Here is a 20,929-nt window from a genome sequence, read left to right on the forward strand (position 1 = left end):
GGAATCCAACAAAAAATTTTGAGCTTGTGATAGGTCACTAGAGATAATTCCTTGGTTGTATAAACAACTTGTTGGAAGTATGATTTGTTTAACCATTATTAGGCCAGATATCTCATACTCAGTTGGTGTTCATGGAGGCTAGTTAATGCAGAATCCCAAAAGACTCATTGAATGCAGCTGAAAGAGTTATCATGTATTCAAAGGTACATGGGATTATAGACTTGAATATGAAAGATAATCAAACCTACATCTTTATGGTTGTACAATGTAGATTGGGTTGTAGTGTGGATGGCATAATATGTATAAGTGGTTTATCTTTTGCCAACACTCATGTCATGGTGGAGCAAGATGTAAAATTCCAAAAAGACTCATTAAATGCAACTAGAAGAGTTCTCATGTATCTCAAAGGTACATGGGCTTACAGACTCAACTATAATCTATTATCAAATCTAAATCTTGATGGTTGCATTATGTAGATTGGGTTGGTAGTGTAGATGGCAAAATATGTATGTGAGGTTTATTGTTTACGCTTGGATCAACACTCATGTCATGATGCAACCAACATCATCTATTGAAGCAAAACATAAAGGATCTACCAATGCTACATGTGAAGTAGTTTGGTTCAGATGAAAATATTTTATTTGGTGATCCTACAATACTCTACTCTAACAACATCAATAGCATTCAATTAACAAAAAATGAAGTGTTTCATGCTCTAAGACGTGTAATAGAGGAAGAGTTTCTAAGGAGGAGCTGTGCCTAAGAAGAATCCAGGTTGATAGCTGCTGTTAATAACCTAGGAGGTAGCTACTTTATTGTTAGTAGCTTGTTGAATATCACAGGGATAATAGGCTGAGATGTAATATAAATCAAAGTGTTGTGAAAAGTTAAGAACTGTTGTTTTCCATTGGCCATTTTTGGGTTGAGCTCGTCTTTACTTGAAGCCCCTTTTCACATAGTTTGTTTTTAGATTGTTTATTAGCACTGCCAGTGTTATAGCGGATGATTGAAACTCTTGTAATTTTTAATTTTCAATTGTTATTAGCACTTCCTCTTTAGAACTTTGTTTAGAGGCAGTACTATAGTGAAGGATTGAAACTTCTAGTGAATTTCCACGTGTAATTTTTAAATTAAGTTTTGTGTTTCATTTATGGACATGATCCTTAAACAAGCTGAACGATGTTCAAGTGGCCTGCATTGATATAGAAAGAAGAAGAAAAGGTGGAGATCACATGCCCACAACCAAAAAACTTGCCTGCCTTGAAATAGAAAGATGCCCACAACCAATCACCAAAAACCTCAGGAAAAAAACAAGAGGCATAGCGTGTCGGGCGCACTGCCCTTTAATATGAGTAGATGTCGAGAAAAGTAGCACAGCCCAATGTACAAACGCTGTGCCCAAAGGTCCCTTACACCATGGTTGTAATGTGTGAGACTCCGTGATCCATGATCTTTGCCAGTCCGAAATCCCACACCACTACCTTGTTTACTCCGTCCAACAAGACATTGGCACCCTTGACATCGTTGTCACCAGTGTATCATCTTGGTGTCACGTTGCTCATGTAAATAGAGTAATAGCCAAGTAGAGCCGATTGCAATGCGCTCGTGTGTACGAAAATCCAAAGGGGCCTTATCTGAGAACGTGAATTCAAACAAAGAAACTATTCAAGCTCTCAAGCATCATAGGAAGCTTCAACTCAAGGTCATCATCCTCGATTGCTTTACATCTAAGGCGAACAACAACGTTGCTGTTCGACATGTATGGGAAAACAAGCATGTGCTCAATTAATATCACTTAATAGTTGATGAAGTGGCACAAATTGCGAAGAACTCCAAGCCTTATCATTTGCAGCTTCACTCACGTCTTTCGAGGACTTTCTTTCGAAACAATACGGGTTTTCCCGCTTTAGACGTGCAAAGTGAATCATTGCTATAGCCTGCCCCTAGCGCTAAAAAACAAACGGTCACTATACCCTACCCCCCTTGGGCCGGCCAAAAAATTATATCCAAAAGATATCCCTTACAAAACCTTGTGGCAACAATTGCGTTGCGGAAAAGTAGAAGTTCTACTCAATGGCCATCATCGCACATGCAGCAGGCGTTGGAATCCTTCCACCGCAGATTCTGTTACGTGGTCCTCGACTTTGCGGAAATTTGAATGGGTCGCTTGTTTTGGCATCTGGACTTAACCATCCTCTCTTATTTAACCACCGGTAGACAGTCTCACTTTGCTCTAACCTCTTGTAAGACTTGTTTGGATATATCGGGCATTCACTTTCAAGATACAAGTACGTGTGATGAAATGAAAATATTTGGTGAAGGACAAATCTCACGTTTACAAGTCAGTAGGCTCTTGTGGCGACGATTGCTAACTTTGAGATAATGTTAGATTTATTGTGATGTTTACTCGACTTTGAGAACTGCCATTGTTTTACTTAGAAGTAAAACTGATCACGAAACACACGTGGGGTCGTATTTATACGTTGAGGAAGGCTTCATAAAGTGAGTTTAAGACATGATTTTATCCACCACTCTGCATCTGTAGCTCTGGGAGGTTTGGGGGGATGTAATAACGAGTGTGTGCTTATATAAGTGTGCAAGACGATTGGGTCCGTGAGAGGGGATGTGGGGTCTTTGCCTTAGTCGGAAGGTTATGCTTGGTCTTAAGTCTGAATTAACAAATAGGGGCAGCTCACAAGGGTACCTAAGAGGTACCTACTCACGTGCCTCAACAAGATATGCCTTGTGTTGATAGAAAAAATTGACAGTATGGAGGCCACAAATGTGGCTCTATTGGCTGAGAAAGCCCACATGGAAGTCGTATATCTGTGGTATAAAGGCCAAGGGACCCATCAGATAATCCACTACACTGGTCCCTCCACCATGTGGGAAGCAAGTAAGCCCGCCAGATGACGGCCACCTCTAGAGGTCGTTATATATAATCAAGTCAGGACAAATCCCAGCTCAAGTAGATGACGGCCATACCCTGTCACATGTGGTGCATCTAGTGAGTATCTCACTATCCCGAGCTCTACTAGATCTAGTTCCAGTACAATGAGAGAGTCATCATCCAAGTCCAGCAAACCAACCTATCTATCCCCTGTGCGTGCATTGAAGTCACCGAGAAGAAGGATATCTCTCTGCTTGGAGAACTCCATGATATTGTCTCATATGGGCTGTGTCCCTCTGTGGCAACCTCATGTGCATAGGATGATGTATCTAGGGGGAAGTGGCACACCGCAATGAAGATCGGTATTGCCTCTGGTAATCAGACTTGTATCCACATATGTTGTGCATGCTTTTCTCTTCGTACTATAGATATGAATGGCCTCAAGTATGATCTGAAAAGGACAGCTACACCTCTAGAGCCTTGTATCCCACTGTCTCTCCTCATCTTTCTCCTATGGGCTGACTCCCAGGTATACCCTATCGCTCTAGGCAGCCTTCTCTCTCATTGTAAAAGATCATGTCTCTGCCAGTATATGTCTCCAAGAAACCCCCTGGATCGGACCAAAGGGTATCATTGCAATTCCATACTGCCATTTCAGTCCACTTTATGCACTCATCTCCTAGGCCTGACACCATCATAATTCCCCATCTTCCTTCTCCCCGCTGTCTAATATTGTTAAGCCTCTTACCAAGACATTCCATGCTTTGCTGACCCTCCTTTTCTCTTCCTCTAGAGCCTCAGAAATGAGCTCCTCCTTAGGGGCTGCTGATCCCTCTTTCAGCACTGCTGTATCTCTTCCTTCCCCTTAGTGAGCTGTTGCATAAATTCAGCATGTTTGCCATTCATTGTGGCCTGCATGGCAGCCATTTCTTTCTTGAGAGTTGCATTCTCTGCTTTCAGTTTTTCCATGGCTTTGCAGCCCCCCTCCGAGTCATTTGCACGTCTCTCATCAGCTGTAATTCAACCCCCGATGCCTGTATCTTGTCTTGGAGCTTGGCTTTCTCACTTTCCCATCCTGCTTTCTCCTTCTCCATTCCTCTACCTTGGCCTTTTCCTTCATTTTTCTTGCACTTTCCCTCCTTGCTTTTTCATCTCAGCTAGTGCCTTGTCCATATGGGCTTTCTCAGCCAATAGAGCCACATTTGTGGCCTCCATACTGTCAATTTTTTCTATCAACACAAGGCATATCTTGTTGAGGCACGTGAGTACCTCTTAGGTACCCTTGTGAGCTGCCCCTATTGAGAGGGCTGCGATAGCTGTTTCCAAATCTTGCTTTCCCCAATATCTTCTACACATCCTCGTGTAGGCATTGTACAAAGTAGTATTGAAAATCACAGAGAGAGAGAGAGAGAGAGAGAGAGAGAGAGAGAGAGAGAGATTACTATTACTGTCTTCGAGAGGCCTTGTGGGCCTACGAGACAAGGTATAATAAAAAAAATAACTCATACAAGCTGCTATAGGCTGAGGCAAAGGGCTCGCTAGGGCCCTTGCTGAGTGCTATACTAAGACACTTGAGAGTGTAAATTTGATTGGAAAGATGCAAAGCCAAATAAAATGAAAATTTAATCTGTGAATTTCCTTAAGGTTCAGAAAGGAAGAATAGGATTCTATTTGGTAATATGATACTTAAACTTATAATATTTTACATACATGATTCGGATCACACCTAAACTTGGAAAGCCATACATATCATATTAAGGCAGTTTTTTATACAAAGAAATATTTCATTTAGTCTATATGTTAGGCCATAGATTTCCATAGCAAGGACCGAATGGATCAACATAAAATTCAATGGTAACTGCATATACCCAGTCCAAGGGCAAGGGAACGTAAAATGGGCATGGGCATCAATGCCTCAAGCGACCACCCTTCCATCTAGAAAGACAATAATAGCATCACCAAGGTCACATTTTCAGCTTTATTTTTTTGCAAAGAAAGGAACCTTCTATTAATGCTTGAAAAACTTCATACAAAACAGCAGCCCCGAAGGTGCTGAGTATGGAAAAAACCGGAAAAAGGCTGAAAGAAAAACCTGCCTGTTCCAAAAACTGGAAGGTAAATCGGCTTTATTTTTCCTTGAGGGTTTTACGAATGATACCTACAAAGTTTTGATGTCAACTTTCTAGGTTTTTTTTTTTCTTTATTTTTATAAACAAATCCAGTAGACGATAATCTCTCCACCGGCAGGCATAAAGCCCGTTTGGTTTTGGTTCATGTGGTCAAAGCGAGACTCACACGTGGACAGGGAGCTTTGGCCCGACTAGACAAGCAGTGCTTTCAGGCGCACTTTTAGGACCCACCGATGAAGGGTTGGCTTTTCGACGCTCTAGTGAGGTTAACTGCCATGTACGTAGCACCTTTCTGGGAGAGCGACCTTTTGGTGACATAGTGAAAGAGATTTGAGTGGCTACAAGTGGTTATGGGTTCTAGGATGATCCGGAGTAAGCCCTCAGTCCCACATCAGATAGTACAGGCACAATTCGCCATAACACTTCTCCAGATTGATGCCGTTTTTGTGACAGCGACATTCCTCCATAGAGTATGGGCCTTATCTCATTGGAGATTACCAGGCTAGCACTAGTGTTATCCATGACTAGCAGAGAGCGGGGCTGGTACATGGTATGCACGCGTGTCCACATGGTTTGCGAGTCACGGTATCTAGATGGATCAGCTTTCCCCCTTCCAGTACAGCATGGACGCACCGCTCGAGTTGCCTCGAGATGAGATTAACCGATCATACGGTCATCTCCTCCAGCTCTAACGTCTCGGGCTTTGGGGGGGACTAGGAGCTCCCCACCAAGATCCAGTTCTATTGTGATCATTTCTTGAGAGTATTGGTAGGATGGATTCATCATCAGGCCCCAATGTCTTGAGGATAGAGGAGTCTCGCATGCACTGAGGATTGCCATTAGACAGATGCGGGTCTCATCACATCAGCTGGAGATCGAGGTAGGGAGAGCTTCAAGCAGACCTAGAGAGCAACGGATCTGCAAGTTATGCACACTGGAGACTGTTGAGACATAGGAGCACTACTTATGTGTCTGCCCAGCCTATTGTGAGATCTGGGGACTCTATCACTGTCTATTTCAGGAGGGGCATGGCTTTGGTCCACTCTCCCGATTGATCGTTTTCCATGAATAGGTCTGCATTGGGCTCTATCTGATCGAGATGTGACGACACAGAGAGACGCCACTAGACAGTAGTAGGCTTTGGCAGTGCCACAGGATGTTGAGTCAGACCGATCATAGCGACATGTCACTAACTTCTATGCATTTTGAGTCGAATCGGGCCACAGAGGGGGGGAGGAGTTAGTAGACATGCGGGCATCATGGATCAGCGGAGAGAGACGACACGGGACTATTGATCGAGGGATGCAGAGTCCACGCATGACATGGAGAGCGACCAGAGCACGCATGATCAAGGTCCGACCCATCTCCGCCCTCCTTAGAGGAGACCGCCCAAGACCAGGTGTCACTCTTTATATAGCCCATCGGATATAGAGGTTGAGGAGACCATGCCCTCCACCATAGTGGGAGACAGCTCGATAGACGCAGATTTGGGATATCTTTGCGGCTCACCGGAGAGCCACCGCGGTGCTGGGTTTTGGCTACTGAGTCTCAGCTTCTCAGCTTTTCAGCTCGAGTTTTCCTGCTGTGAGATTTTGAGCTATATAGCTTAGCTGAGCATAGCACTTAGCAAGGGCCCTAGCGTGCCCTTTGCTTCAGCCCTTTGAGGCTTGCATGAGTTTCTTTTCATTTTGCTGTACTTTGTCCTATAGGCCCGTGAGGCCTCCCGCAGATGCTAATGTCTCTCTCTCTCTCTCACACACACACACACACACACACATCATGATTCCAAGCAAGGTTCTCAAGCAAACTAACAAATTGAGAGGTAGCTCACCCCGGCTCAGCTCAAGGCAAAAGCTACAGAATTGGAACTTGAACTGTTTCCCACTCTATGAAAACTTCAAATCTAGAGAATGAGTCAAGCAAACCAATACCCTAACCCGGAGGTTTTGAAAGGGGGCAGATGCCACCATACTCCATTTGCCCCTCTGCCTGCCCCTCCCAACCTCCACCTGACTCTCCCAGCCCCCCATCCCTCTGCCTACCCTCGTCATCCCTTCACCAACCTTCCGATCTACCCGCAGTGCCGAGACCTCCCCTGCGGCCCCTCCCCGCACTATTGATGCCTCCCCTCAGCCCTGTCAGCCAGTACCTCAGCCCCTCTCACTGCCTGTAGTCTCCCTCCCACCCTTTCAGCCCTCCCCTGTAGGCATAGTTTTTGCGCCTACCTCAGACCAGCTTTACAGCTCATCGAATTCCCTATAGGTGCGCAGCCTGTGCCTCCCCGCCTGATTGCTGCTGCGAGTGAACCTTGTGTTGAATTTGTCCTTCATACTATCTGTACCCATACCCTTTCCATTGTCCTTGTTTTCTTGTATTTAGGTAGAATGGAATTGCAGTTGATAATGAAGCCTAGAAACAAGATCCAAATAGAGTTCATAAGTTTAGAAAGAAGGGAATTTGCATTTGTCACAGGTATGAAAATTGCCCACTTTGGAAGAATAAGGGAAACAAAGCGTTATAATACATGCAGCTTAGAAAGGGAAATTAAATGTAGTAGTAGTTGATTATGAAGCCTAGAAAGAAGACTCAGCTCAAATGCTTTTGAGCTTGGAGGGATGTCTTTGGAACAAGCTAGCTTTATCTGCCCACAAAAATCTGCACCGATCATTCGGGATCACACCGGTCATGATGAGAGTGGGAACTGAACAGAGGGTTTGCATGCTCCAGCTAGTGTGGGAAAGATTTGTGTTCACTACTAGGAAAAGGTAAACCATGTGGATTTTATGGTGGACATTATTTTAGGAGTCTAGTGCATCTTAGGAAAGCCATGCTAGTATGCACGACCAGTCCTTGATGATAGATTGAAGACTGGAACAAACGAACACAAAAGATAAGAGCATCATTTTTTGCGAGTCAGATCCAGGCATCTAAATTAATTAAGTATTATCTTTGTTCTTGTTTGATTTATGGTTGTTATGTTTTTTCTCTTTGTGGCATGTGCTCTTAATAAGGGGACACCTTTTTTTCAGAACAATCAAAGTACAAGAACAGGCTTGTATTTACTCTGATTCAGCTATTTTTAAATCTGGAGCAAACTGATTCAATAAATGGATGGCATGTTGTGCCCTCTCTTTGTAACTGCCAGTGATAATCTGTTAATTACTTTAGGCATTTTTGTTGCAGGCAGGGAAATGATGAGAGGAAAGGGGAAAGATGTGATGGGGAAAGGTGTGATGGCCAGCTAGTCTCACCAAACGGTCGAAGAAGTTTTTTTGGAAGACTAGCCAGTCTTTGTGGGGTTTTAGCTTTCAATTGCTATTCAGGTTTGGACGAAACCAACTGGAAACTCAAGAATTTGAAAGGATAGTGTACGACACCTTCTAAGGGTTGTTAAGACTTCAAAAGTTTTTGTTTGCGGAGGAGTAATTTTCTCTTACCTTGCTATTGCTTCAACAAAAAGCTTTTTCGTCTTTCAAGAGCTCAGTACGCATACTTGGCACCTGCTCACTGACTGCAAGGAGAAAATGCCAATTAACCTTTTCGCACAAGTTTTCTATATTCTGATCGCCACAATCCATTCATGCTAGGTGATTGTGTTAAACATCGTGACAAATTTAGCTAAAGTAGATATCTTTAAATCATTAACATGAAAATCCCTCATAGGCTACATTTGTTCACAGGCTGCCTCTACCTGCATGCTTTGACATCAAACTGGAATGTTATGCAGGAATGGGAAAGCACATTTGCGCAATGTGTCATGTTATCTAGTGAGTGGAAATAACAAGATCTTACAAAAATTTAAGAGAGAACTGTTAAGAAGAAAAATCTGATGTCCATTTTGAAATTGCTGAATGATGTGTCTCTAGGGTAGTCTGTGTAACTCCCTGTCTGAAGTTTGGAATCTATGAGTAAAATTAGTAGGATCAACTGCAAAACCCTTTCTGTGCCAATGCTCTGCTGCAGCTGGCGCACCATCAATCCTCCCCATCTGGATCTCTTGCCCTATCTCACTGGATAGCAGAAAAAAGGAAATATCAGGGGCATCTTGAATGAAAGGGTCTCTCGAAAACACTCTCCTGGGTCCCGCTGAAGCCCCTGCAAGGGTCTGCTCTCCCAAACCCAAAACCTCCAAGCCTCCTCCTTTGTTGTGCATGGATTTGGATCAGTGTCCACCTCCTATGCTAATGTTCTCAACACTAGTAACCAAGCATAAGCTGCCATGTGGGTTTCAAAAGATTCCGGAATCTCTTCGGTAAACCTAGTGCTTACTAAGCTTTGAAATCCCAACCCAAACAACAAAAACTTCAATAGCAAAAAGGAAGAAACAAAACAAAAAATAAGAAAAGAAATGTGTGTGTGTGTGAGAGAGAGAGAGAGAAAGAAAGAAAGAAAGAAAGTGTATTATTGTCCACTAAAGGCCAAAATGGGCCCATGGGACATCAAGAACTCTGCATACAAGATAGCACAAAATCAACGTGCCACAAAGAAGAGGCATCGTCGAATATCATCTAAGTGCTACGCAATACAATGCAAGTGAAAGTACATAATGTCAAATCTGAGCCTAAATACAAAGTAAACTAGATGCAAGGAAACTGCCCCTGGGTGCAAAATGGGGGGATGAGTACAATATGCCAATGCAAAGATACAAGTCCAGGTGTCACGGAGTCTGAGAACCAAAATAATACTGGAAATCCTGTCCATCGACTCTGCCTCCTGCTATGAGAGTACAAATCTGAGCAAAGGTGAGGTGAGCGGCTGGTGGGGCGAGATCTCCATGAGTAAGTCTCCTCCGAAAAGCTGCAATCATCTTGGATCGTCTGGAGATGAAGCGACGAGTACGTCCCCTATGTAACAAGATCCTGCGGCGTCTACAAACCATCTTATATGTACATCCACAGGGTGGAGGCATGTGTCCTGTGTGAGCTCTGACCTCCTCGTGCTCCTCCTGGTCTCTGTCCTCTGGTATAGCGTGTGCCTGAGCTCTATCAGGCTGGGCTCTATCACGCTCCGGTCTGTGCTGATGGTCTCTGAGGTAGTCTCGTCGAAGCATAGTGGCCTCCCTGACATAAAGAGCTAGGCAATGCTGATCCTCGTAGTCCATCACTCGTGAGAGAGGTCCAAAGCCATCCGTGAAGAGACAGTGGAATCTACCTCTGAGCTCATAATATAGCGGGCATCTGCAAATGAAGTGCTCCTCTGACTCCACCTCTCCCATGGTGCAACAAGGGCAGATCCTGGTCTCTCGGCCTGGTCGCCGTCCATCCTCCATGCGTCGCATCCTACCAGCCTCTATCTCGAGCTGATGCGAAGAGACTCTAAGCTGGCCAAGGGCAATCCTCAGTGAGTGGGACATGTGGATACCTGTATAGCCTGTATAGCCTGAGAGAGAGAGAGAGAGAGAGAGAGAGAGAGAGAGAGAGAGAGAGAGAGAGAGAATCAAGGGAATGCCTCTTAATTTCGAAGCAACTAGATTCAAAATGTCGATTGCCAATGTGATAAGACACCTTGGACCCCTAAAGATTCTCATCTCTTGTTCTCTAAGTATATCCTATCCTATCTCAAGTTTGAGCTAGTTGTTCTGAAAGGAAGAGGGAGGATTTCTCTAGAATGCGAGGCAGTATTGCCAATGAGGCCCGTGACTTCTTCCAAAGAAGATCACTCTTTGACAAGCTACGTTGACTGTGTGGTGTAGGGCATGTCGTCTCCTAATGTTGTTACCATTAGAGCTATTGAGATTTTTCCTTGCCTTGTGTTGGTAGACTTGCGTGGCTCAAGCTAAGCCTCAAACCAAGGTTGGAGCTCCAGTGAGGGTTGAGCTAAAATCATGACTAGCCAAAAGAGAAGACAAATATGAAGACAATGTGAAGACAAGGCCGACTACGAGAACAAGATCCAAACATGGCACACCATGTGTGTTTCAGACCCATTTTATAGATGCCACCATCGCTAATCATTCAGGTCCCTTTAAATGGGGGATTTAGAGATCCCCACGTGAGGGGACACTTTTAGTCATGGTGGAGGCTAGCACAGGGGGAGCTTTAGTCATGATGGAAGCTAGCACTAAGGAATCAAAAACCATCATTCTAGCTACATTCGCTTGTGAAGCTAAGGTTGCTTCATGTAAATTAAGGTCATTGCAATTTAGTCTATGATGAGAAAAAACTATCACATGTGTTCCTCTTGATCAAATAGCACTAGCAACAAAGCTTTACAAACATAGCTGACAAGATGGCATGTCACTCAAAGCAGGAAGAATTATCATGGAACCAGCATGCCATGACAAAAATTTCAATGGGACTTTCACGTCAGCACATACAATAGAAATTATATATCTAGATGACTCCAAGAACATGCCTAAACTCGTGCTGTCACAAGCAAACAAACATGCAATTTTATGCTCATGATAATCACTAACAAGGTGATACCATGAATTTTACCATGCATAGTTGGGACATCATGACTATCCAACAATGTATGTCTTTGCTAGATTTCATGGTACCACCTTCTCCGAGCTTTCAATGGATCAGTTGTTCACGAACACTCTCATACTCGAAGGGAAGCCCTGCCCTTCTTTTGGCCTTGTCTGACCCATGCAAGAGCCACTTCAACTTTGAGGATATAGATTTTTGTTATAATACTGGAGACACTTGAATACAACACTTGATGCATGAAGCTTGTTCCATGAGAACGTCGGGCCATTGGTGGCCAAGAGTAGCCACAAGTGGCAATGGTATCCCCAAGTGACTTGAATCTTGAAGAGCCCACTAATGGAGACATGGCATCTTGAACATAAGGTCAATTTAAGACACCAATTGGCCATGTGCATAATCCATCAATCTCTTAGAGGAATGTTTTCTATCATTGTAGGCAAACCCAACAATGGCAATCACTTGTTCCATGTATCTTGTCTCAATGACACATAAGCTCTCAACATAGCCTTTAAAGTTTGGTTGACTCTCTTCGTCTAACCATCCGTTTTAGAATGATCCACTACTCATCCCCAACTCAGTCCTTAGTGCCTCCAAAACTGCAGGTCCAAAAGTGACTGGGAAATCTAGTATCCTTGTCCGAAGCTATGGATTTGTGTAATCCATGCAGACAAAATATATCATTAATAAACAAATCTGCTACTTGCAGTGCACTACCAAACTTCCTATGAAGTGCTACTTGCAGTGCACTACCAAACTCCCTATGGAGTGAGCCATCTTGGTAAGACAGTCGACCACAACAAGCATAGAATTGTATCGACCTTGTGCCATAGTAGGGGAGCCAAAAGAAGAGAGACTTCAAAGTGGTTATATGTGTTATTTTAGTGGAAACATCCAAGGAGGAGAGAGGAAAGAGGTAAGGGGCTATGTGAGGGAATGAAACGAGTGGAGGCTGTTAGAAATCGACCAACAGAGGGTATGCACAGCGGAAGACTGATAGAATAGCCTCGGAGCTCACACAGTGTGTGTGTGGGAGTGGAATCACAAACTTCTTTACTTAATGTGCAGATTAGGAAATAGACAGTAGACATAGCCAAATATGGAATCCACCAAAACAATATATTTCCATCCAAAACTATGGAGACAACAAAAGAGATAGATTTAGAGTCCCACCAATGATGTGGTCCTTTGATCTACCAAAGGTCCTTCTCTATGTGCTAGTCTCTTCTAGAACCCTGAGTCCGCATGCTCTACCTCGAGTGTAGTAGACTCTCTGTCCATAATGGTTCTCTCTACCTTACTGCCTGTACTCAGCCTAGGTAGGCAGCCCTTCAAGCTTAGTCTGCAGCTTCTCCAGGTCTCTTGGTCCTCCAGAGTATAGGCTCCAAGATGAGTGGAAGTCTGCCCCTTGTTGCTTGTGTGAAGGCTGCTCCAGAGAATGGTTTGTGAGGTCTGAATGGCCCTCTTTTATAGGCCCAGGGCCTGCATGCAAAAACTGACCAGTCAGCCTATGGCCGACTGGCATGCTGGCCGACCTGGTTGGCTTGCTGGCCGACTTGTTTGGCCGGTCCAACCAGCCCTATATAAGGACCTATGACAGGCTCTTTTGGGCTGCTGCCTTTTACACTGTAGGAGCCTCTTGCAGGCCCTTTGCCTGCCCAATGCCCTCGCCTTTTTGCAACCTTTGTGCTGCCCTCTGCAGGCGCCCTTTGGCCCACCATGCTGCGCCATGTGCCAGCTTTGTTCCGCCTCCTGTGCACCTTTGTCTGCCCACTGGCCTTGCCTTGACAGCTGGCCACATGTCAGCCTTGTGCTGCCCATGTGGCAGCCTCTGCCCTTTTGCTGTGTGCTGCCCACATGACAGCCATCATGCTGTCCATGTGGCAGCCCCTTTTCTTCCCTGTTTTCTTTGGGCCAATGCCCTAGGTCTCCCTCCCCTATGCTCTCCTCATATGGGGGCTTATAGATGGGGAGGTGACCTTTTCAACAGCCCCTCTCACCGACACATCTCGGCCAATGCCAACACGTCGCTGACGATGCTTCAGTAACTCCCTGGTCGTAGTCCTCTGGAACTTTCGATGTCCAAATCTTTTCCTAGCTTTTCATCTAGTGGCTCCTGCTCCACCAGGTCTGGTTCCACTTTTGCACACCATCCTGGTACACAGGTCCATCTTTGGTAGCACCTCTTGGCACCACCACCTTCATTCACATTCCCGCCTTCAAACTTGAGCAATCCAACGGCCACGATCTTCTAGTTGTCCCCCTCATAATGAGTGAACAACGTGGAGTCGTCCAAGCACCATGCTCTGAGGATCTGTTTCAACCCGTCCTTCCTTTGGCTAGGTTCGCAACAAGAGAATATCTCCAGATAACCTGGACTACGAACTCTCGCTGAGCTCTCAAGCAGGTACTCTTCTGGCTTGAGTACACCTTGTCCATTACCTTCCAGCAATCTGTGTCCGAGATTTGAAGAAGCACCCACACTTCCCCTTTTGCGTTCGAAGAAGGCCCATTCCTTCCAATCTCGCATGAGCTGAGAGAGATGAAGAGCAAATTCTCTCCACAGCATGCTATAAAGACTTAACTTAAGAACATCAAGTACATAGCAGATCATCGTATTGCTTGTGTGCTTGCTCTAAAAGCAAACCATGCACCTCATCGAGGCACATACCAATAGCCTGTGCAATCCTGTACTGTCCTTTTCTTAATTACAGCATCCATGTGAACATGAAATCCTAGGGCCCTCCATGGAATCCACCCTCGTGTCAGTGTCAACAGCCACATACCTAGAAGATTCCAAGAACTCCATGCTGTCCTTCGCCTTCACAAAGGTTTCTAACTCCTCATTGATCCACATCTCAATGTCAGACATCATCACTGTGGTTTCTAGGTCCGCATATCTAACCTTAGTAACACACGGAGATGTTACCAAGAATAGGTCTTCGATTAGCACATTAGGTTTGACTTTTGTGTCACCCTCTAAAACTGAGTTGGACGACTCCTTGTTTTTCTGATCCGCCTTCTTCTTTCTGCAATCCTTCACAAAATGGCTTGGCGTGTCACAATAGAAGCACTTCTTCTTCTGCTTCCTCTTGGAAGTGTCCTCGTCATCAGAGTCATCGTTCTTGAACTTGCCACCGTTGGGCTTGCCCTTTCCTTTGCCAGCGTAATCCTTTGCCAGCAACGCCTTGTCATCTTTGTTGTTGTTGTAGAGCTTTTCCCTAGCTTCTTCCTGGAGGAGTAATGTTCCTAACTTCTCGAAAGTCAGTGGCTTGGTCCTTTGTCGTGCTGTCACAGTCTAACGGAGCTTTTGAAACTCCGTGGTAGCCTCCTCAGTACCATCAAGGCCAACTGGCACGAGTCCACCTTTTGACAAATTGATGCTAGTTGATCCCTCACCACCTTGACCTTCGTCAAATGGTCATGTACCGGATCTCCCTTATCCATATCCAAGTTGTAGAGCTGATGTTGAAGAAGCAAGATCCAGGATGTGTTATTTGTCTCATACAGATCCTTCAGAATGGTACACGCCTCTATTGATGTCTCGGCCATCTGGATGTGAGGAAGCATAGAGTCCGTTGTAGTCCCTATGTTCAACACCAGGGCATGGGCATCTCGATCTTCCCAAGCTTCAAGCTCCTCTCCATCTACTAGTATGAGTATCTTCCCCTTGTCCACCATATCCTTCAGCTTCTTCTCCACTCCCGTTGTCTGTTTCCACAACTTCCGAGCCACTAAATGACTCCGGATCTTCACCTTTTAGATCAAGTAATTTTTCCCGTCCAGTTTCCCAGACTCTCCAAAGTTTGGAATGGTGAAAGAAAGAAATCTGGGGGAGGAGGAAGGAGAGAAGGGGCTTAAGAGGTTGAAGAGACTTCTGAGATTGACATCTCTGCTGCTAAACCACACACCAAAGTCGAACAAACTCAACCAAGAGCTTCTGAATCAGGGTTGTCCTTTAGCAAGGTCCCTGCTTTCAAGCTCCCACACTTGTGAGCCTCCTACTTAGACTGATAGAATAGCTAGGAGCCCACACAGTGTGAGTTAGAATGTCACTGTCCCACCTGTGAGCCCCCGATTTGCGGGGACAAGGGGGCAAAAGACCATAGGGGGTAGGGGTAGGTAAAAGGCAGTAGACCTACTTGGCAGGGAACCCGCGCTGTAGCAAGAAGATGGTGCGGCATCCTAGGTGCCTCTTGGGCCTGCACACGGGCGGCGTTGGGAGCTGCAACAGCAGCCCATAAGCGGGGCTTATGGGCCCAGGCCTGGCCCAAGCTGGCCTGGTCAGCCAGCAAAGGCCGACCAGTCGGTTGGTGGGCTGGCAGGTCGGTGCATTGGGCAGGGAGCCGACTCCCTGGTCAGCCAGCTTGAGGGGGCCTAGCCCCTCCCATAAAAAGCCTCCATCCCCCCCTTCATTCCTCACCACCTGCACAGACTGCCTTGCACATAGGCAAGCGTCAGGGAGAGGAATAGACTCAGCATCATTGACAGCATGAGGAATATATCTGAGTTTCTGTCCTCTCTCTCTTTTAGTTTTTCTGAGTGTTGTATGAGCTAGATTATCTCTCTTTCAGTTTTTCTGAGTGTTGTATGAACTAGATAGGAAGTGAGGTGTGAGTGATTCTATCCTCTATCTCCAACAGTGTGTGTGTGGGAGTGGAATCACAAACTTCTTTACTTAATGTGCATCACATAGATGTGCAGATCAGGCAATAGACAGTAGACATAGCCAGATGTAGAATCCACCAAAACAATATATTTCCGTCCAAAACTATGGACACTACAAAAGAGAGAGATTCAGAGTCCCACCAATGATGTGGTCCTCTGATCTTACCAAAGGTCCTTCTCTATCTGCTAGTCTCTTCTAGAACCCTGAGTCCTCCTACTCCACCTCGAGCATAGTAGACTCTCTAGAGGTCTAGAATGGTTCTCTCTACCTTACTGCCTGTACTCAGCCTAGGTAGGCAGCCCTTCAAGCTTAGTATGCAGCTCCAGAGTATAGGCTTCAAGATGGGTGGAAGTCTGCCCCTTGCTGCTTGTGTGAAGGCTGCTCCAGAGAATGGTTTGTGAGGGAGGAATGGCCCTCTTTTATAGGCCCAGGGCCTGCATGCAAAAACCGACCAGTCAGCCTAATGGCTGGCTGGCATGCTGGCCGACCTGGTTGGCTTGCTGGCCGACTTGGTTGGCTGGTCCAACCAGCCCTATATAAGGGCCTGTAACAGGCCCTTTTGGGCTGCTGCCTTTGACATTGTAGGAGCCTCTTGCAGGCCCTTTGCCTGCCCAATGCCCCCGCCTTTTTGCAGCCCTTGTGCTGCCCTCAGTAGGCGCCCTTTGGCCCGCCATGCTGCACCATGTGCCAGCTTTGTTCCGCCTCCTGTGCGCCTCTGTCTGCCCACTGGCCTTTCCTTGACAGCTGGCCACATGTCAGCCTATGTGCTGCCCATGTGGCAGCCTCTGCTGTTTTCTGTGTGCTGCCCTCTTCTCTGTTTTCTCTGGGCCAATGCCCTAGGTCTCCCTCCCCCATGCTCTCTTCATATGGGGGCTTACGGATGGGGAGGTGACCTTTCCAACAGAGGGAAGGGATTGTGTAAGAGAAAAAAAGAGGCAAGTGAGGCGAGGTAGGCAAAAGAGCAAGGGCAGATGCAAGAAAGGGAAAAGAGGAGCGGAGCTTAGAGGATAGGGTAAGCCGTATGAAGGGCGTGCAAGGGAGAAATGGGGTAAATGTGTTGGGAAGGGGAGAATTTGAGATGGGTGAAGTCTCATAGGGAAGGAGGAAGGACGAGTAGACAAGGGAATGTTGTTGGCAATACCAATGGGGAGGTGAAGAAAGGGTGGACCATCTCCATGGCTGCAAATATGGGTGGCGATGGGTGGGAGGCGGTGTGGGGAAGAGTGGTGAGATGAGCAAATATAGGTAGGCGTTAAAGGTGCTGGGGGGCCAAAGGGGAGTAGGGGTCAAGGCCACAAGAGGGGCAATTGGTTGCAGGAGGTGGTGGGGAAGCTATGGTGCAAGGGAGGACGGACTTGGTAGGAGCAAGTGTAGGATGAGTTGTGCATGAACCACGAATAGGTAGGCGTTAAAGGTGCTGGGGGCCAAAGGGGAGTAGGGGTCAAGAATGGTTGAGGCCACAAGAGGGGCAATTGGTTGCAGGAGGTGGTGGGGAAGCTATGGTGCAAGGGAGGACGGCTTGGTAGGAGCAAGTGTAGGATGAGTTGGGCATGAACCACGAAGCCTTTGTATAAATGGATGCTCAAGTATGTGTGGGTGTGTGGATTTGTATGTGTACGAGCATATGTTGATACTATCATCTACACCCACTGTGGGGCGCTGATGACGTCAGTGGGAATGTCATTGTAGCTAGTCCTTGCTATGCGTGATGGAGTTTATGGTTTTCAACCTTATGAGTCACTATCATGAGATTGAAACTGCACTATGTTGTGTTTTGAGAGGATGAGTTTGGGCATGTTCCTGGACTCAACTAGGTATATGAACCACGTGCACACTTGCATGCAACTTACGGCTCCACTGTGGTTATTCCATGTGGGCTGAATGCAAATGCGGAAATTCCGATTAAAGCTCACCACCTAAGACGTGTGGGCAGCTTAGTGCTTGGGGTTGATTGCTCTGGTTGAATGCTGCGTGCTTAGGCTAGAACTGCTGCTGCTGGACCCTTGTTATGCTGACTGAAACGAAGGATGCCTATTGTTATAGGCTCTCCCCCCCTCCTTGCTGGTGCCTGACTTACATTCCTGCCAGGCCAAGCCAGGCAGCTTTGCTGGCTGTGCTGATGTCTGCAGGATGTGCAAGCAGCCTGGGTGTTGTCACACAGGCTGCGTGCATGTCTTTCCTGCTGATTTGTGTGGCTGCTATACTTTCTTTTGCTGACACCTTGGTGGAGAAAATGCTGGGATTGCTCTTTTGATGTTAGATTTCCTTTCAGCAGCCTCCATAGGCTGTTTCTGCTTCTTCACGTGGCTCAGTGCATGGCAAACATCAAGTCACATGATCTTGTAGACGATGCACGTGATTCTAATGTCATGTCACATGATCCTGCAGACGATGCACATGATTCTAATGTCAAGTCCTTGTATTTTAACGTCACCATTTGCACTCCTCATAATGTGCTTGCCATGGTGATTGGTGGTTGACCTATGCTAGCTAATTTTTCAAGTCTCTTTGAATGTGCAGGAAAATTTCCCACCGTTGAATTGAAATGCGTGTGCACATCTACCACAAAAACCGTCTTATAATTTTAGATGCTGCCAACTCTATTTGAGGCTTTACAGGGAAGGTCAAAAGTGGTTTATTTCTGCTGTATTTCAGAAAACTTCATGCTGGAAGAACTTAAAAAACGAGTATTGCTATGGTCTGTTTCTGTATCTTACAAAAAAGCTACTATGTTTACATTCTATTTTTTTGAACCTAACAATTTTTATGGAAGACCTAACTTTTAAAGTTCACCTAACTTTTAAAGTTTGAAATATAGTTTAGTGATATAAGAAAGAGGGTATAAAGGGCTGGCAATGATTTAAAAAATGTATGAAAATGGCATATGGTTGGCTTTTGCATTGACATAGTTACTCATGTAACATATTGTTTCTCCAGCAAGTGCATTGGCTGACTCAACTGTCACTCTACAAGATGTTACTCCTCTGATCGCACCGGCAGATACTCTTCCACCCAATGAGGTAGTATTAGTAGGCATCTGTTTCATGGCTTGGTAGATGAGTGCTTAGCTTTACTTTGTTCCAGGCACAGTAAATACCAAGCTCAAAGCTTTGACTTTTTTGCACCTTGTAGGAGCGCCTTGTCAAGCTTTTTGAGAGGACAACATATTCTGTGGTGAACATATTTGATGTGACACTGCGCCCACAAGTGAATCTAACAGGATCCATCGAGGTATTATTTCAACAAGCTGGAAATTTTTGAAAATGAGTACATTATTACGTTGCTCTCTAGTTCCAGGTTCTCAGATTTTCAAAACATATGAGAGAAAGAAAGAAACAAAGAAAGTTTTATTAATGTCTACTAAAGGCCAAAAAGCCAATGAGGGCAAGAAGATCTGAAATCAACATGAGAGTACACTCCCATGGGAAGACTAGAGGTGTCTATCACAGCTTCAATGAGCTACGGCAAAAATCAGGAAAATGCTTCATGTCAGGAGTGAATCCTGTCATGTCATGCCATGTGTCCTATATCATACGTCATGTGTTAGTCATGGGTAGCTTGAGCTCTGTGTTGGCCCGACTGGGTCCCATCGAGACTTGTGGTGTCATTTGAACAGGGTGGCATGACGTCTCGATGCCTCAAGAACAGTACTGTAAATGGGGCTTGTGTGCTTGTTGGGCTTGTGTCTAGTCTCCTATTGACTTGGCCTGTCTAGAACTCTGGGTCACTATTGTGGCGGCTCCAACCGCATCTTTTCCTGAGAAGAAGAAGTATGTGATCTCCTGCTGTTTGGGACAGGTTTTCTGGAATGCTTTGGAGTCTAGACGTCAGTCAAGCAACCTATGCTATGTATAAATAGTGTGGCGCATCTTCGGTCTGGGTAAATCAATGCTTTGCCCATGTCTGGATCTGAGCTAGGTAGCTTGTGTATGAATAGTTGGCACATCTTTGGTCTGGGAATCAATGGCTTTGCCCATGTATATGTAACCATGGGTGAAAAGACATTGATATCCCTAGAGATCTCTTAGTACCATCTCCACCTCCTATGTGTTTCAAAGAGTGAAAAGACATTGATATCCCTAGAGATCTCTTAGTACCATCTCCACCTCCTATGTGTTTCAAAGAGTTCAGAGCCTTAAATCTTCATGATGTCATGGCAACAATCTCACGTCCTATCTTAGTCTATGTTAGCACTTAGCCCTGGTATGTGCCTTGTAGTCAGGTCAACTCAGAGAGTTGACTTCATTGGTCAACCGTATGGTTGACTTGGGGGCCATATAGGCCACCCCTTTGTACTTTTCCATTTGCAAGTACTCTTAGTTTCTTTCAGCTGTTGTTTGCATTCCACTCCCTTTTCATTGCTTCCTGCACCCAACAGTGGTATCAGTGTAGGTTCTCTTGCTCCTACTTTCCTCCCTCCGTGCTCATTACTCAGCCTCCAATTGCTCCTCCTATGATTTTACTCTAGTTCAGTCCGGTGCCTCATTTCGTCGCCAGAAACCTGTTTTTGGAGTAGTAGAACAATCTGGTTGCTGTTTTGAAAGTCAGGTCTGATTTTGACTGTCTGAATACAAACGACACTGTCTCGCACCATTTCAAACCTACCCGCATAATTGTGTGACAGCTGTATGGACATCCGTACGGACTTGTACGGACAATTGCACGACGCTGCCAAGTATCTGTACGACCTGTCAGAAGTTGAGCAAGTTCTATCAGAATTTGCATCCAAGTGGTGGCCAGCTATGGTGCTTCATTGAATTATCTTCTGAGGGTGTGTATGCCCTGGCAGCTACTTTATCCGTAAGTTTCTGTT

At 45.5% G+C, this 20,929-nt stretch overlaps 1 protein-coding gene across 3 annotated transcripts in view; it reads left to right on the top strand.

The window, feature by feature from the left end:
• Positions 1 to 1,855: 1,855 nt before the first annotated feature.
• DEG8 (Trypsin family protein with PDZ domain-containing protein) overlaps positions 1,856 to 20,929 on the top strand; it is a 172,309-nt gene continuing 153,235 nt past the window's right edge. For 2 of the 3 annotated variants that reach the window (XR_015542445.1, XM_087388169.1), the window contains exons 1-4: positions 1,858 to 2,213; positions 8,203 to 8,342; positions 19,054 to 19,136; positions 19,249 to 19,347. Coding sequence is in view for 2 of the 3 variants with exons in the window: in XM_087388169.1 (XP_087244295.1) it covers positions 2,074 to 2,213; positions 8,203 to 8,342; positions 19,054 to 19,136; positions 19,249 to 19,347 (462 nt within the window). In the remaining variant the exon portion in view is untranslated. Of the gene's footprint in view, positions 2,214 to 8,202; positions 8,343 to 19,053; positions 19,137 to 19,248; positions 19,348 to 20,929 lie in introns of all 3 variants that reach the window. The other variant, XM_087388170.1, reaches the window with a different exon arrangement.

This window comes from Dipteris shenzhenensis, chromosome 17 (genome assembly GCF_047967505.1).
Source record: "Dipteris shenzhenensis isolate YYH24624 ecotype China chromosome 17, Dip_SZ_1.0, whole genome shotgun sequence".
Taxonomy (NCBI): Eukaryota; Viridiplantae; Streptophyta; class Polypodiopsida; order Gleicheniales; family Dipteridaceae; genus Dipteris; species Dipteris shenzhenensis.